Source organism: Haemaphysalis longicornis, unplaced genomic scaffold (assembly GCF_048455015.1).
Source record: "Haemaphysalis longicornis isolate Haplotype H1 unplaced genomic scaffold, Haemaphysalis longicornis Haplotype H1 scaffold_9, whole genome shotgun sequence".
NCBI classification, from domain to species: domain Eukaryota; kingdom Metazoa; phylum Arthropoda; class Arachnida; order Ixodida; family Ixodidae; genus Haemaphysalis; species Haemaphysalis longicornis.
In genome coordinates this window covers 76,070,966-76,088,167 of record NW_027526460.1, presented here as the reverse complement: position 1 = coordinate 76,088,167, position 17,202 = coordinate 76,070,966, and the positions used below count along the sequence as shown (strand labels likewise).

Here is a 17,202-nt window from a genome sequence, read left to right as displayed (position 1 = left end):
AGCAGGCAAGGGCGCCAATGCGGGATTCTCATACGGTCAGGCAGATGGCACGACCAGCGCCATATCGTTACGCGCCGCTCGTGCGGAGAGGGCTCTTTCAAGGAGCTTCAGGTGGCAGAGGCCGGAGACGCTCGCGCACGGCCTCGACTCCCTCCAGGCCCGATTATTACCGCACCGCGGACTGCGCAAGCAGCCGTCGCATGGAAGAACGGGTACCGACGAAAACGGGCAGAGGTGACCACGGTCGGACACGCGGTCATTGCAGCGATTTTCCTTAACTCTGGCTTCAAATGCAATTCCTCTCCATCGTCGCTTTGCGAGGAAGCTCGAACCATGTCCTCGCCCAAACCACGAAAAGTGGCTCCCCCCCTACACTCACTCCTTCTCCGCATAACCCTGTTCCTCGTTCTACGAGTCTAAAGACGCGCACAGATGTAATTCGTGAAACGCACATCAATCCCACTGTGGAAAAATAATGAAGCAAAAGGAAAGTTACACTCATTACAAAACACTCTTCAGCAGGGTATCAGTACGGTTTTGAAATATATCAGCTTTTTCACGGTGAAAACAGCGCACCAAAGACGAAGACAGACAAGGGAAAACACAAACACGGCGCTGTTTTCACCATGAACATTCACCAACTTGCCCAGTTCTCCGCACTAGTAAATGTTATATCAGCTTTGTTTCGTCGAGAAATCGACGCCCAACAATGATGCTTCCAGCCAGTGGCGTAGTCTAGCACCGAACTCCCCCTGCCCCCGGCTACACGCCACTGCTTCCAGCCGTAATATAGGGCGCGGTCAAACTACTCACAAGAGGCGGCTGAACACGTGCCATCTTTGCTGCTGCCCCTTTTACTGGCCAGACTACTGGGCGTATACTACACCGCTTAGAAACCCATTTGTTGCCCGAAGATAAGGGTGATTGCGGAGCCATTGTTGACCTAGCCGCGCTATCACTTCTCCTGAAGAGCGAGCAAGGAAAACCTTGTACGACACGAGCCGAAAAGAACGTCCAGGAACGTGTTTTACGGCGCCTGGGGAAACAATAGAGGCGGTCACGTTGCACGCACGTTTGCCGGCTGTGCATCACCATAACGCTATCGGAGCAAACATTTATAAAGCCCGGCGTTTGCAGCGCTCGGCGTCTAAATCCGGGAGCTTCGACGACGTACCGCAAGCGCGTCTCTTCACCAACAGAATCTCGGTTTACAGTACTACACGGCCACCGACGCGGAGCTGCATATGCAGTACACCCTCGTTTAACGAAGTCGTCTGGACTGGAGACTATCTTCGTTATAACTGATTTTTCGCTAAAAGTGGAGATCATTCACTCTTCACGAAACGCAGCGGCGACCATGAAACACTTGGAATAGAGATTTCCAGTAAAGCGATCTTGTTATAATGAGGATGTACCGTAGTTAGAACGCATTCACATTGGAGCCCACAGCGTAAAAGGTGACGTTTCTGCGCAGCGTTCATTCCACTTGCACCGCTACCTGCATAGACTCGTTCGATGGCTCAGCGCCACCAAAGGTCACGAAGGAGCAGGTACGCCGGGCTGTTCCGCGTTTGCAAACGCAGGCAGCACAGCGGCAAATGTGCGCCGAAAGCGAGCCACGGTCGCCCGGAAATAAAGAACCGCCCTACATTTAAATGTTCAATATAAATAAAGCAGCTCTCTCTCTCTCTCTCTCTCTCTCTCTCTCTCTCTCTCTCTCTCTCTCTCTCTCTCTCTCTCTCTCTCTCTCTCTCTCTCTCTCTCTCAGCCTCTTCGCCGTGGTCACCGCTGCACGGCAGTGTTTCCACGTGCAAACGCACCCTGGCAGTACTACTTATCGCCTTATCAACAGAGAGCCGTTATCGGGGCAGCGGCGCACAGCTGGGCAGCCAGCGGCTCTCGCCTTGTGAACGCCAACACCCGGAGACTCTCGAAGGGGCAAGGTATGCACGACACCAACCGGATTACAAAGACACTACAACAGTTCCCCTCATTCTCGTTAAGCGAACCGACGGACGCGCCCAACATCATTACGTTTCCTCTCCCAAGCTCGACCAGCGCAGTTCGCACGCCCACCGAGGCTTCCTCCCCCACGTAAACGGTGTCGCGGACCGCCACTGCACACAGCCCCCTCGAAGTGTCAGTGCGATGGGCAATCGCGTTGCTTATCTGCCCCGCAATCCTGGCCGTCGCCAAGGCTGCTGCTGCTGCTGCTGCCGAGGGGGTCCCAGAGTACCGTTACACAAGCGCGCCGTCGGCTCGCCTTTCAAGAGATGCGCGTCCTCAACCACCGCCCCTTCACCGGCTACTCTCCTCCATGCACTGCTACCCTCACCCACGACCAAAGCGAAGGAAAGCACGCGGCCACACGTCTGACTCAGCCCGTGCAACCACAACTCGGCCCACCTTTACGGCTTTCTCCCTTTCTCGGCGCCTCCCCCCTCTCTTTCCCTAGCTAGTAGGCGGCAGCTCGTACGAAAACTGACGGCGTTACGCAGAGCGATGTATTCACAACGCGCATACGCGCCCACACTGTCCCCAAACCACACCTATAGTGAGACACGGCGCTGAAAAGTGCAAAGTAGTGCAGGAGCTCCCTCTAAATTATCACTCAACGTTAGGGCCACAAGCACAAGCTGGGTTATAAGCGCTGACCAATGTAAGAGGCGAACGGACAGTTTTGATTGGCCCGAGGCCTGCGCCACATATATCGCGCGATGATTTAAAAAAAAGGCGCACAAACAAGCCGCAGTGCGGTCCTAACAAGGCCCACGAACCTTGCGACGTCTCTCCTCCTTCACGAACCTCTGCGACGGCCTGTAGCACATTTCTATGCCACGGCCTGGCCGTTATTACCTCGAGGTCCGCACGTCCCAATTTAGCCGAAGAGCGGAACGAGTGAAGAACAACAAAGGCGGGTGGGCCAGACGCCCGTGCTTAGGGTGCCCGCCTGTTTTACCGCTCAGGTTTTTTTTTAACCGTATAAGTACGTCCCTCAAATTGTAGCTACAAGTGCAATATTCGGTGCGTCTCTTTACGCGTTTAGCCTCGCGCGATCCGGAGGCACTATTAAGAGCGGCGGTGCAGACCTCTCGATAATCGAAATACGAACAGTGCGCGAGCCACTGGTAAAGCTTAATTGCCACGGTGACGCAGTCAGAAAAACGTACCCTCCCCTCCTATTGTCCCCTTGAAGTGCTCATAACCGCCTAAAGTCAAGGTCATCTTACCCTCTCTGTCGCTACGCGGGCCCTCACGAGACCCCTCTTCCGTCTGGGATTCCTTTCCGCGGCAAACGCTTCCACACTTGCCAATCTCCATGCGTTTTACGCGTTTCTCGAAGAACAAGGACATCGCCGCTCCGGACGGTCGGCATGGCATACCTATTTTATTTTTTTATACATCTATGTGGATTACAATACCCCCCCCCCCCCCCTTCTCCTCCTCGCAGTGGAACATGACTTGCGAGGAAACAGACCATCCGTCGCCGCCTCCGTCATGCGTCCGTGTTTTCTTTAATTTCCCTTGCTTTGTCTCGCTTCTGTTCCTGTTCATCAGTCAAGGCCACAGACGTAGACTTCGAGGCAGCGACAAATCGGCGCGTACTAGCTCCCAGCGGCGTTGATAGACAAAACAATGCACCATCGGCGTGTGGATGGATGTACTACACAGACTCTCAGCTTTAACGTCGCAAGCTATCTGAGAGTGACTCAACGAGAAAAAGTTAAAAATAGGAAAGACGAAACATTTCCCCTCGCGCGGCCGAGATGTCACATACGTTTTCAAGCTCGCGTTCGTCACAGGTGCGGCGTGACATCTGCATTTGCGTCACGGTGACCTACGACAACGTCACGCGAGAAAGGGCGAAATGTAGTGGTTAGATGCAGGATACAGCTGTAGCGAGGAAGAGGAGGATATAACGACGAACTTTATTAAAGAACACGCGCACAGCCGCTAAGCGCTAACGACCGCCCCATAACGATGACGGCAGGCAAGCAGGACTTTCCGGAGCGATAAATCTTCATTTAGTTGCCAACTGGAGTTCCTGAGCTCTGGCAGCGTTTTCAGCCAGTTAAGCTACGTGCACACTAGCGTCGAACTTGCCGTGCCGCCCTGCCGACGGCCGCCAGGGGCGTCGCGTCGCAGCCGCAGCTATAGCTTTACACGGCGACTTTCCAGGCGGGGGAAAAAAAAATCTACGATCATACATCAGACGCAGGAGGCGACGTCAACGGTGTGGGATCGCTTTCACGCATCTCCCCTAACTCTGAAAAAAAAAAAAAAAGAGAGAAGAAGAAAATTAACAGTTGACTGCCGCAAAGCGTTTTACGTAACAAAATGCACAAAACCCGACTCCATGTCCGACTCCCGCACTCGCGGCACTTCATCTTGTACGTTAATAAGTATCACCAGTGCAGGAAATGCTTTCAAAACGCGTTCGGGGCGTGTGCCGTTCTCGAGCCCAAGTACCTAGCTCCTTTAGCTAGGAAAACAACGGACGGCCCCGCCGTTTTCCACTACTGCGCGGTCACAACGGAAATCACGGGCCGTTTGATGCATGAGGAACAAACACCAGGACGTTCGTTCCCCAACGCCCCGCGCTTCGAAGACACGTGGAGCCCCGGGAGTTTTCGCTGACGGACAACACAATCACACGGAACCCGCCGCCATATAAGCTTCGCTCAAAATAGGAGGGAAGGGGATACGCGCGACAAGACAATGCTTGGGCGACAAGAAAGAAAACAGTCAGGGGGGAACGAAGAAGTTTTACTTTCAAGGCTGTCCCGCCGCTCCACCAGTGGAAGAGAGGGAGAGGGCGACAGAGAGTTGGCTGCCCACGGAGTCGACTGCTTCTACATTCCAGCGCTGCTTGAGGCCGCACAAGAGCAAAACAAGCCTCCCGGAAAGCTATCTCACGCAGACGCCAGAGGACAGCGTCAGTCGCCGCCGCGGCGCGCAATCCGAAAAGCAGCGTGACGCGGTAGACTCGCCCCTCCACCGGCCTCCAAACTTTTTCAAAGTCCGCGCACGTCTTCAGTCCGGCCCTGGAAGGAGGAGGAGGGCCCGCCATTTCGGTCCTCTCAACTCTCCCGCCAAACGACGCGTTCGGTGCTCCTCTTTCGCCCCAGCGAGGATAAGCGCCTGGAATTCCTGCGCGCCAAGAACAGCATCCCAACAGCGAGCGACGCGAAAGAGTGCAAAGCAATGAGGGGTGCCACCCTGAATCAAGTCGGAACAACTAAGTCAGCTCTACCAATCCATTTACCAGCTATCAGTCCGGTGTTCAGAACAGCAGCTTAATCCAGCCCGTCAACGCATTCTCGCCATTCTGCCCACGAATTACTTTTCTCGGCTACGCACTGTTGATCTAGGCAAACTGCCCCGCCCGAACCCGCGTAGCCACCGCAAAACCGGTAAGCCCCCCTAAATCAATGTACGCTGAGAATCCAAATGTAGCTCGAAATGGCCGAGGCTCGGTTCGAAGCAGACCGGAAGCGAGAGCCTGCTGTCCGATTGGACTCTACACTCCGCTGCTGCTGTAATAACCGAGAAGTGGCAATTCTGGCTGACGGCGGCCTGGCTATAATCATCTCTGAATGGTTAGCTGATTATCGACATAGATGAGGCCCTACACCAGCACAGACCGACTACGGTGCATGGTCACTCAAGCACTGCAAAAAATAAGTATCTTCGTCAATGAGTGCGATGCGTGCCTGCGCTACGCAAACATCTGCCCGTTACCTACGCCATGGCGTACTGCATCCACGAGCTACCCCCTCACTACACTAACGAGAAGAATCGTAATCACGATCCCCGAACCTGCCTTTCTCCACATCAAACGGCATCCTCCCGCCCACGTACTGCCCAACGTCCCTATAAATACCCCGAAAAGAACTCCGGCCGCCTGCTATATAAGGGCCACTCGCACCGACCGCCGTGTCCCACATTCACTGCGTCGTGGATATCGGCTACTGGGTGCACCCTTCAAGATGGAATCACTTAGAGACGCGGTGGCTTCCAATCCGTCGCGTGGTTCTGTAATAGGATGCCGCGCGGCACTGCGAAACCGCCTCCTCGAGATAAATTCGTGGGTCACCAAACGTGCAAGACCGCGCTACTGTGCCGCCGCGTACCACTGGATAAACGGCACTTCCACAATCAATCGCCTTCTCAGAATAGCAATGGAACCGGTTTCGTCTTTTTAAGCTCCACCGACTGTCGGGTGAGCACGGCCGCGACGAAGCAGCCAGGGGGTGAGAAGGACAAGCAGCCGTCCCAATGTGCCGGCGTTCCGCAAGGACTGATTCTCTCCACGAGCTCATTCATTTCTAAGGCCGATGTCGATCGAATGCGTAAATAAGACTGTCGACGGTAGAATTTGTTTTTAGTTCCAGAACTGTGCCCCATAGTAAGCTATCGCCTACAGACATCGGATGGGTTGCAGGATATGCATAACTATAGGCGACATCGACTAGCACCTATATAATAGAGTTGCCAAAGTGATGTTTATTAACAGCGATACAGAACGGGCGGGCTGCGTTTACACCCCCGTAAGTTAACCGTGCTTCCTTTCTTTTTTTTTTCTATTTGACAAATTCAACTTTTCAAAAAAGAAGATAAGTAACAAGAGGCACACCATTCGGCGTGATCACGCTTGCATAATCGGCACAGCCAGCGTGAATGGCGCCACACCGCTAGCGGCTATGGACGATTTGGCGTAGGGCAATCAACGGTGCACACGCGGGCAATAAAATCACGCCACTAAAACATCGCACTTGGGCTACGTACGCTTAAACGCGCTCACGACGCGTAACGACGGGAGGTGAGAACGCCCGTTGCGGTCAACGCCTCCGAGCTAAAGGCCAAGCCTCCGCGCCAGCCGTCATAGCCGTTTTCTCCTAAGTTCTAACTAACGCGATTGGCAGGTGCCCTCTCACTCCGGTGAACACTTTTTTACGTAAATTTCGGCCAATATGAAGAGTCAACAGTTCGGGGTCATTATCCGACTGCAGTGAGAGAATGCGGCGACTTTCTGCTGATACTGCAAGGAGCTGTTTCGTGCTCCCCGCAATCTTCCAGCGCGCGCTGACGTCACTACTAGGGAGAGAGTCACTAGCAGCAGTTACGACAAGTGCAGTGAAAGAACTGCGCCTAGCGCGCCTCCAACCTTTGAGGCTCAAACAATGAATAATAGTTAACCCATTTTCAGCTCTTCGCACAAGCGGCATTCGCTCTTGACACGGCAGAGATGACCCTCTTCGAAACAAATCGGCCGTCAAGATTCGCAGAAAAATTTGTCCGTCCACGTTAATCCCAACGGCACCCTACCCTCACCCAAACCCAGAAAGCGCACAATTCTACGGGATATGTAAATTGCGACGCAGTCGTAACTTAGGAAAGTGTCTTGCGAGGGCGCCACTAACGACAGGACCGATCGAACACGAGGTGGATTTTTTTGCTCCGTGTACCGGGTTACGCGGCTCAATTGGGTCCGTCGGATAAATCTCAATCTCGTCGGCTCAATTGGGTACGTCGGATCAATATCCACAGTGTGAGGAGGAAGAGTATAACGAGCGTAGTAACCATGTCAAACCGTACGCGGGCGCTAACTGCACTGGCGCACGCCATTCGGGCAGCAGAGTGACGGTCTAATGATCACGCGCAAGTTGACCCAGAACGTCAACTCTTTTCCCTGTCCCATCCCTTTACGCCCACGCTATCGCGGGACATTGCGTGACAAATCCCGCGGCCAGTTATATAAAACAGCCATAACGATCGACAGTGCTCGATCATGCGTGTGTACCGCTCGATATCAACTTTCCGTCCTCCACAGTTCTGACGACGTGGAGAGGCGCTTTCCGACCCCTTACATCAATTACGATAAAGCTCAGTAGCGCAATAACGTCGTCCATAAAGCAACGAAAACCATGCGGGTCGCTGCACGCGTTCCGGCTCCCTTCTAGCTACTACTAAAAGTCCAGCTCTGAGGGCTTCAACAAATAGCCAACCAGCTGAATATCGTAGCTCTAATTTCCACGCTCGTTGCCGTAGCTCTGTCCGAATGGAGGTACTGCAGAAGGTGCCTTTCGACAGCGCCACTACGGAAGGATGCCACTACGCATGCGTAGAACACAAGCACCGTTAAGCGCAACAGACAACCAGATTAACGACTTCACGGACGGCAGTACCTAAACATGTTTAGTCTTGATAATAAACCTTCAGTTGGAAGTGGCGCTTATGTCTCGTCATCAGGGCGAAACATAAGCCCCCTCCGGAGTATAAATTTAACTAAAATTTTTGTACTATAAAATTTCAGTTGGAAGTACCGACTCTCTTAGTTTGTCACGTCCTTCGACTTTTTCTTTTTTTTTGTCGCGCTAATTGACGCCGGCTTGCGACGGAGTATGCACCAGAGCGCGCGTGCCCATACGCTGTCAATTGTCTGTGTAAATCCCCACCCAATGGGGTCTTTAAGGTATCCGAAAATAAATAAATAAATTAACGCGAAGTTAGGCTCGCAGTACAGAACAAAGACCTATCGACACTGGCTGCCTTAGATTACGACGAGAGGAGTATCAGTTCGACGGCGCGGGGCTCCACTAGACGCTAACCCAGTGACGGCCGCGACGCCCCCATTGCTGCTCCGCTCTCCGCAGCATCTTCCTGGCGGCCCCCGCCGCGTCGGCGGAGGTTCGAGCAGCGCCGGTTGCGATCGATCGGTCATCCGGCGCAGGCGCTGGCGAGGAGGCCCCGGAATCCCGAGGCACAAAGAAGCAAAATAAAAGGGGGGAGGCGGGGCCCACGCTACCGGCGGCACTCCGCTGGATACCGTCGGGGCGCGCTCGACGACGGCAAGCGTAAATAAACACGGCCACACGTCGCCCCAGCACCAACCAAGCAGCAGCCCTTCACTCGCCGAGCATGTTGCGCGGAGGCGAAGAAACGCGCTCGGCGGGAGCCGGCATTCCGGCGCATGTTGTTATCCCACGCGGAGGGAATCCCACGTTTCTCTTGCACACGCGAGGAAGATGTAGATTTTTTTTTTCTTTAAATGACTCTCAGTCCCAACTCGGCGTAGATACAACACGGGTCGGATGCGCCGATTGAGATCAATACCACGTCCGCGGATGCTTCGTAACATTTTGATCAGACGTCGACCTCGCGACTGCCTTTCAGCATCTCCCATAGGCGTCACAGTTACGCAAGAGAGAGAAGGAAAAAAAAACTTCTCTCAATCGTCGAAAAAACTTGCGTCTATGCAAAACGCTCTCTCCTGCCAAATGCAAGCAGCTGCCTTCTTTCTACCCACACAGCCCTGGTATGCGAGCCGTCTCGGAAACGCATTAATGCGAGACTTCGCGTTGAACTGCGAACACAGCCGTGCTAAAATTAAGTTGCAAAGCATCGATCGCTCTGGCGTGGCGCGAACTCGCGTTCTGCGAAAGTCGCAAAGAGAGGGAGAAAAAGAGAGACCGCCTCTTTACGGACACTCGCTGCTTAGGTATGCGCGCGCAAGACGCGTTTATAACCTAGGCGCCAGAAAAGAAGCGAAAAAAAAAAAAACAACAACAAATAGGCATTTTGTCGGTCGGGGCGAAGGTCTCCGCATAACTGCCGGGGACTCAATCGACCAGCGTCAGCGGAGAAAAAGTCGGCCGGGCGGAAAATTGATACGGAGGAGGCTGGGAAAAAGAAGAGAGCGACTCAAGCGCGCCGTCGACGAGAGAGGGACGCTCTCCACGAAGAGAACTCGCACCGAGCGAATACCACGACCGACGAGGAAACCAAAGCGCGAAAAACAAAACGCCGAACAGGCGACCGCGGGTAAGCACCTCTTCGTTTACGGCAATAGCACGTAAGACTGGGAGAAAGAAGAAAAAAACGCGGGAAATGAGAGAGGGTGGGGGGAAGAAAAAAAAGAAGCCGGTCTCGCGTGGTGAAGGAGGAGAGGGCAACTCACTGAGGCTCTTGGAATTCTTGAGCGTGGAGCTGTTTTTCCGCCTGGCGATGCTGAAGGTCGAGAACCAGCTGCCCAGCTTGTGGCTGCCGAAGTTGCTGAAGGTGCTGCTCTTGTGCAGAAGCTTGATATCCATGGCCGATCACAGATCCGCGAGCGCCGCGCACACCAGCTGCCGAGACGGGGGAGGGAAGGTTTACGGCGAGTTCCCGGCGGCACAGACAAGTCGTTGGTCCGGGCCAGGGGAAATTTATATAGAATTGAAACACGAATCGACCACGGCTGCACTGAGTAGGTGAGGCCTCTTCTTCTCAGCGACGCGAACCTTGGTGGGTCGCGGGAGAAGGCGGCGCAGCTTCTTCCACCGTCGTCGTCGACGGGCCGAAAAGCGGTAGCACGGCTTCGGCGAGAGCCATACTCGAAAGATCACACTACACACACTCGGAAAGATGAGGAGAAAGGCGACCGCTTCGCCTCGCACAGTGCGCAGATGCGATCACAGGGAACCGAGGGAGACAAGCGGCAGCGATAAAAACGTCCCTTGGGGCCGGGGCTCCGCAGTGTACAGCACACGAGGCAGGCGGACGAAGACCACAACGCCGCCCGAAATCCTATTTACCCGCTGGCACTGGAACAACCGCACGCAGTGCTACACGCGACGCGGAGATGACAGCAGCGGCGTCGGAAGGATCGTCGGCAGCAGATGAGCGGCAAAGTCAGTCGCCTTGCCGGCGCGGCTGGGCTGTCGTAGCGGCGGCTGCTGCCTGCATGGCTCTCGGCGGCGTCCCACTGATCTCGGCACACAACCGATGAGCAAACGTTTTGTTGCGTTGGTGCAGCGCTGCCGATTGGACGAGGCAGTGGATCGAGAAGGCGCACAGGCACGAATCCGTCAACGGTCTCAAACGCGATGCAGACCGACGCACCGTGCTCACTACGGTCGCGTTGGCCCCTCGGGTGAACACGGACCAGCGGACCAGCACGCAACGAACGCCGTCGACGAGCAGCGGCGGCGGTGGCGCTGGCGCGCCCAGCAAACTCCTCCTCTTTAACGAGAGAAGTCGCCCTTCTCTCTCTCTGCGTCTAGCTTTCTCTTTCTACAACCTTTCGCGTTGGCTGAGTCGCGTCGGTACCGTAGTGAGCCGCGCGGCATCACGGGAAACACCGTACGTGGCATTACGCAACGCAAAGTTGGATAAAAACGGCGCCAATTTTGAAACGACCAACTGCTCGTTCGGCAAAGTGGGTAATCTCCACCGTGTATGTTGGCGTTACATTGCGCGTTTGCGACGCGAGACGCAAGTGTCCGCTGTGCGGCTCGCACACTCCGTGGGCTCGCACAATATGCTCTGCCAGCAGATAATGTAAAGATGTGGAAGTTGTCAAACAGTGCAAACACTACGCAGCAAAAGCAGTAATTTACTGCACAGCAAGGTTGGGGTCATTACAGCTGCCAGAGAAGCAGGGGCGTAGCCGGGGGGGAGGTGGGGTTCGGTGCCAGAACAGCCCCCCAAACTTGTGCATGCACAACAGAAAAATGAAATTGTTTGCGTGTCCGGCGCTGTCTTCATTCTTTTTTTTTTTTTTCCTTTCCCAGTGGCGTATCACATTCCCCCGAAATACAGTTCTGGCTACACCACTGCAGAGCAGTAAGGGCTCACCCAATTTAGTTACCAATCACCCCTCCGAACACTTGCACCCCAGTGCATGCTGGTTTTAAGGGGACGGACAACCTATCTTTGTCGCATATATGTTCTCCAGCTCATATGAAAGCCAGCGTTTTATATAGCCCGGTAACCACAAGTACTTTATAAACAAATTGTGGGAAATAATTGTAATTTGGCAGCAAACTATGTGAAATTGGAAGGGTAGCAGTTCGTACTGTCGAAACTTGACACTACAATATGTGTCCCAGTCACGTGATCTGCAAACCCAGTACCTACAGCAACTGCTGAAGCGTTTATTTACTTATAGAAAACCTTTTAACACACGTATTTGGATAAGTTTCAATTGTATATGTATTTTTAAACACTATTTTGAAAATTTTTAAGACACGCCGCCCGCCATCGCTGGGTGGCTAACGTGCCCAGAATCAACGGCAGCGTTCAGCAAACAGACCCAGAGAATGTGCTTTGACGATTCTGCCTGAGTCAGGGGCGTTTGTTCTGCCAAAATATTTTATTTCAGTTTCCAAATATGCCGACAGCAGCTTAAAGGAAAAGAAAAAAAAAACATCGCGCCCAGGGAGAATTGAACTTCCGACCTCCACAACGTGAAGCCAGATTCTACCTATCGTCTATCCCAATAGATGGCGCATTCGTGCAAAATAGAATGTTGAATTAAAAAAACACAAAGGGACAAGAAAGCCTGCGATTCACACTTTTTTTAGCTGAGGACAAGTTTTTAAATATCGTTTTTCATCTCGCATACAGAGAAAAGTATGTTGCCGCGCTACTGTATGTCATGGTTGTCAGCATTATTTTTGGGAGGACACGTACGGCTCATAGATCTAAAAATTTCGATTTAAAAAGTTCCAGGGTGTTATCAGCAAAACTGTTTCTCTAAGGGTGCTTTAAGTGATGCCCTTTCATTTGGGATAAAGAATATATACTCGACAAAGCGGCCACTGCGGCCGGAAATTGAACCCATGACCTCGTGCTCAGCAGCGCAACGCCTTAGCAATGCAGTGTTAACAAGCAACAAAGCGTGGCATTAGCTTTCCGGCACAAGCAGTCGACAGATGACAAAAGTCAGCAAAACAGCAGCAGACATTTCTCGGTTGGTTCGGCCCCAACATTCATGTAGACTAACAAAAAAAATACGCTTTTCTTCCACAAAGCGTCCATACTCATCACAGGTCCCAAGAAGGAACATTTTGCTTAGTAGTCCGAAGGTGCATAAGACGCAGGAGTTCGAGAAAGCACTACTGATTTGGACAAAACAGCTCGGCATGTGGTAGCGTTGCCTTCAGTTGCTTCTAAACCACTATACATTACCGCTGCCTCGCTTGCTTACGTTTTACCGTGACGCAAACAGCGGCTGCAGCAGCCACTGTTTTGGGTCATGGAATTGCTGCGAGGGAAGCGAGGAAGGGAAAAGGTGTCAGACTTTCATTTGAAACCAACTTGCTGGTTGCCTTCAGTGTCCCTTTAAGGGGGCAGATATGGGTCTTTGGGATCGAAAAATTGCCCGCCCCAAACAGCGTTCTTTTAGGAATTTTTTTTTATTGGTTTGCAAAGTTTCTCCTCCGCTATATCAGTAATTGTGCAATAACAGGTACTTTTAAAACAAGAGGTAAGTACTTTTAAAAGCCATACAGGCCCGATTACGACGAGATTGTGATGCCAAAATGACAATTTTTCCATAATTCCCCACTTTTGCTTTCCTTTTCAGTTTAATTACAGTGATTGCCACCATTGTAATGCCTGCTGTTAGGAATAGGCCAACGACCACGCAGCAGAGACGAATGCTGGTTAACACGCTGAAGACTATATTTAACACGATGAGGACAAGCAGAGGACGTGGGCATAGTAGACGACGACACGTTATAGACAGGACGGGTTTGGCTCACACAGAATACGCAGGCAACATTTCGAAGGTACACAATTAGCCTGGCAGTTCGGAAGGTTCGAGAGCACTGCCCAATAATAGCCAAGCCAGCTCACGTTTCGTCGCGATGTGTTTCTAGCGGCTAAACGGCAGCGGCCAACAGCCAGGCCGGAACTTCAGCAGTCGGTGTCCCAGAATTACAATGACGGCGCCCAGGCGCGCTCTTGAGCCTTGGCGAAGAGTAGCGATGGTCCTGCACAAGGTGGCCCGTGGACCAGGCGCCTTACGGGGTAGTTTCCATGTAACCGCGCCCTGTTCCAGCCGTTGTCGTTCCAGCTTCCGCGATCACTAACTCGCCCACAGCCCATCTTCATCGCCGTCATCACTGAAGTTCCCGCCGGCTAAATTGCGCAATCAATCACTCACGTGGCTATTCATCACACCCGCAACAAACGGAGAGACGCGCCGCGGAGTGGGGAAATGCAGTACTGGCCAAAGGGGTGTGTGAATTCGTCGCGCGTCTACAACTGTCGCCTCGGTGGCCACAAGATACGTCAATGGGCAGGCGACCAGGTTTTGTATCGCTCAGTGTGGTACTTGGAATGATGGGGGGCACGCTAACGAAGACATGAATCTTTTGCTAGAGTGCTATTGTCAGCATGATTGATGATTGATTGATTCTGGGGTTTAACGCGCCGACGCAACGCAGGCGATGAGGTGCACCGTAGTGGAAGGCTCCGGATTAATTTTGACCACCTGGGGATCTTTATCGTGCGCCGAAATCTCGTACACACAGGCGTTTTTGCTTTTCGCCTCCATCAGAAAAGCGGCCGCCGCGGCCGGGAATCGAACCCGCGACCTCGTGCTCAGCAGCGCAACGCCTTAGCCACTGAGCCACCGCGGCGGGTTTATTGTCAGCATGCATCACAGGAACAATACTTGAGAGGCCAGGCCGACAGTCAGTACTCAGAGTTTGCCTCTAGTTAGTTTGTTTTTGTTTGTGTTGCACTTGCGTTATAACTTTGATTACGGTGATTATGATTATGATGTTGTCCTTGCAAAGGAAGAACCCGCCGTTGATAAGAGGCCACATGGTTATTTGTGTACACACCGACAATTGGTTGTTGCTGCGGCAAATCGGCGGCCTGCTATGGGTCCTTCTTATTCTCAGATTGTGAAATTGTGACGTACCTTTACGAGGCAGGTCTTTTGGAATGAAACCTTGGGTTTTTTGGGTAAAAAAAGAGGAGGCCCACTACACGCGGACCTCTGCCCTATTCTTTTTTCCCTGATCAGGCCACGAGTTGTGTAAATAAATTGTACGTGTTGTACATGTTGCTTTAGAGTAGACCGTCGTCTGCTACATGCAGTCGACCACAAGCCAGCCAGTCATCTTTTCCATCACCTTCGATCACCCGGCTGAACGATCCTAGGGGTCACACCGAATTTGAACTGCCAGTGACGATGACAACTGTGGTCGGAAGCTCAAGTCTGAGTCGCCAATTCCCGTTTGGCTCCAATGCCAATGTGCCCGTGATCATCAAAAGAGCGCATTGTGCCCAGTACTTCAAATTTGTGCGTGATAGGCTTTGTAGCATCTGTCTCACCGACACTGGACACCCAGGGACGTAGGCCCCAGAAGAAGCGAGGGAACACAACAATGCAAAGAGGCAGGTGCTAGCCACTCCTAAGCCGACACAGCCACCACCACCACCATGACACCGAATGGAAGCCACGCAATTTTGCGACAAGCACGACGACACGTGGACCAAGAATTAAGACAACACAGGGCCAAGCGTGAACAGGATACGGAACTAAGACAACACGAGGCGGAAGCCAAACATCGCAAGTGTCAACGAACATACAAGGGTTTCACCTATAACACATGCAAGGAATCTTCGATGTCTTTGAAATTTAAGGGGGGACGTGGCTTTCAAAATCAACTTTTTTATTTCTTTGTGGATTTTGATGAAAATTGGCACAGCAACTGGAAATGCTTCTGTGATAACACCATAAAAATTTGAAGTTAATATTTTGATAACTTTTTTTTGTATGAAATTTTCTTTCTGTTCCGCTTGTACCGAGCTTGAGCGGCTTATAAAACACGATAGAAAACTTGTTCGAAGTGCTTTGCATTCCCAAATGAATGGACGAGGTCGTGACAGTTTTAGAATTTTTTTTTTACAACACAATGTTTTTTAGTTTTCATTTTTTTAGAGGTTAATGTGCAACAGGCATGTCAACTGTGAACGATTATTTGAATAAAAAAATCACAAAAAACAAATCTGGAAAACTAAAAGTGTCACGACCTGAACAGTTCATCAAGGAATGTAATGCAAGAAACGGAATCAAAATAGACCCAGCAGTCACGAAGAAATCCCTGGGACAAGCGACACAGGTGGCAAAAAAAACTGTTTTGAGAAAACGGCTTCCGAAGTTGCAACATAGGTTTCACATATCAAAAGTCGTCACGGTTGTAGCCTTTCATGTCCTTTTGAACATGGGGCTTCTGGAAGGCCTTGCCTTGAAATTGGAGTGCCTTTCCAGCCTTTCTCTTTCCAGAAAACATCATTTTCAGCTCCTCCGTGAAGAGTACATACCCCCCTTTGCAAACCAAACGGAGGGGAGATGGGTTTCAATGGGATTACAATGCAAAGTAGGTTAGTTGGTTGGCTGTATCGCACTGGACAACCTCCTTTTGCAGTGTTGTCACCATGGCAACAAGTTAAGCATTTTTTAAACTTAAATTTGAACATTTTTGGCTTTTTTTTCATGTTTTATCTTGCCTGGCCCAGCAACTTAGTACTCATAGTGCAGGTGTTCATTGCCAAAAGTTTGCATACCACAAGGTTGAAAATGAGCTACTTTGCAGCTTGGTAGAGTATTCTGCATAACTCCCAACTTCAATGCAAGAGCATATTTTTTTTACTACTTTTGACATTCAATGCATCCAATATTTCTCGCAGCAAAGCCAGTATGCCCTAAGCAATGGTATCAATAATTTCCCTAAAAAAATCACTGTTAAATGCTGCGACAGTAACATACATTTTTAATGCAGAAAACATATTTTTATTCCTATATTACTAACTCAAACCTGTTTGCATGAAAATTACAAGTGCACGGGAAACGTTGCGCAAGAAAGGCGATATGGCTCGCGCGCATCGCAGCGCACGCTTACCGCGACATATCGAGCTTTGATTATATACCTGATATGGCTGGTCAGGTCGCTTTTAAGATTAAAACTAATGTCGCAGGCATTAATTACAACTACTGGCGTTCAATCGTAACCGGTTGCCCAGTCATGTGATGCTCCAATGCGCGTCGGCTATGCCGTGCGCGCCGCAGCGTTTGACGCGTCGACCGTTTCTTTCTCAAGGCTAGCGAGCCCACAGTCAAAACACAGCAATAACTAAGCGTGTAAACATCGCAAATCCGACTAAAAGTTCACTTCACGAACCGCTATCGCAAGCGCGCACACCGCGTCACCCTCCGGGGTCTGGCGACGGTGGAGTCACGCGCACCACGAAGTGTTCGATGACTTCCGCCTTTCGAGCCACACAACTTCCCGTAATCTGGCTCGTTATCTCTGGCATTCCCATCGCGATAACGTCCGTGTTGAATACCACAGATTGAACAGAAACTCGGCCGAGCGAAGCGGCGAAAATGAACTCAATCCGCTCGCTACGCAGCTCAGG

The 17,202-nt window shown here is 51.7% G+C and overlaps 1 protein-coding gene across 5 annotated transcripts in view; it reads right to left on the bottom strand.

Annotated features, from left to right (window-relative positions):
* LOC144153947 (cyclin-dependent kinase 16-like) overlaps nt 1–17,202 on the bottom strand; it is a 145,008-nt gene that overhangs the window by 100,919 nt on the left and 26,887 nt on the right. The window contains exon 1 of one of the 5 annotated variants that reach the window (XM_077685730.1): nt 9,962–10,965. The exons of 3 other annotated variants lie outside the window; for them this stretch is intronic. In XM_077685730.1, the coding sequence (XP_077541856.1) occupies nt 9,962–10,094 (133 nt within the window). In that variant the 5' untranslated portion in view covers nt 10,095–10,965. Of the gene's footprint in view, nt 1–9,961; nt 10,966–17,202 lie in introns of those variants that run through there. One more of the 5 variants, XM_077685729.1, reaches the window with a different exon arrangement.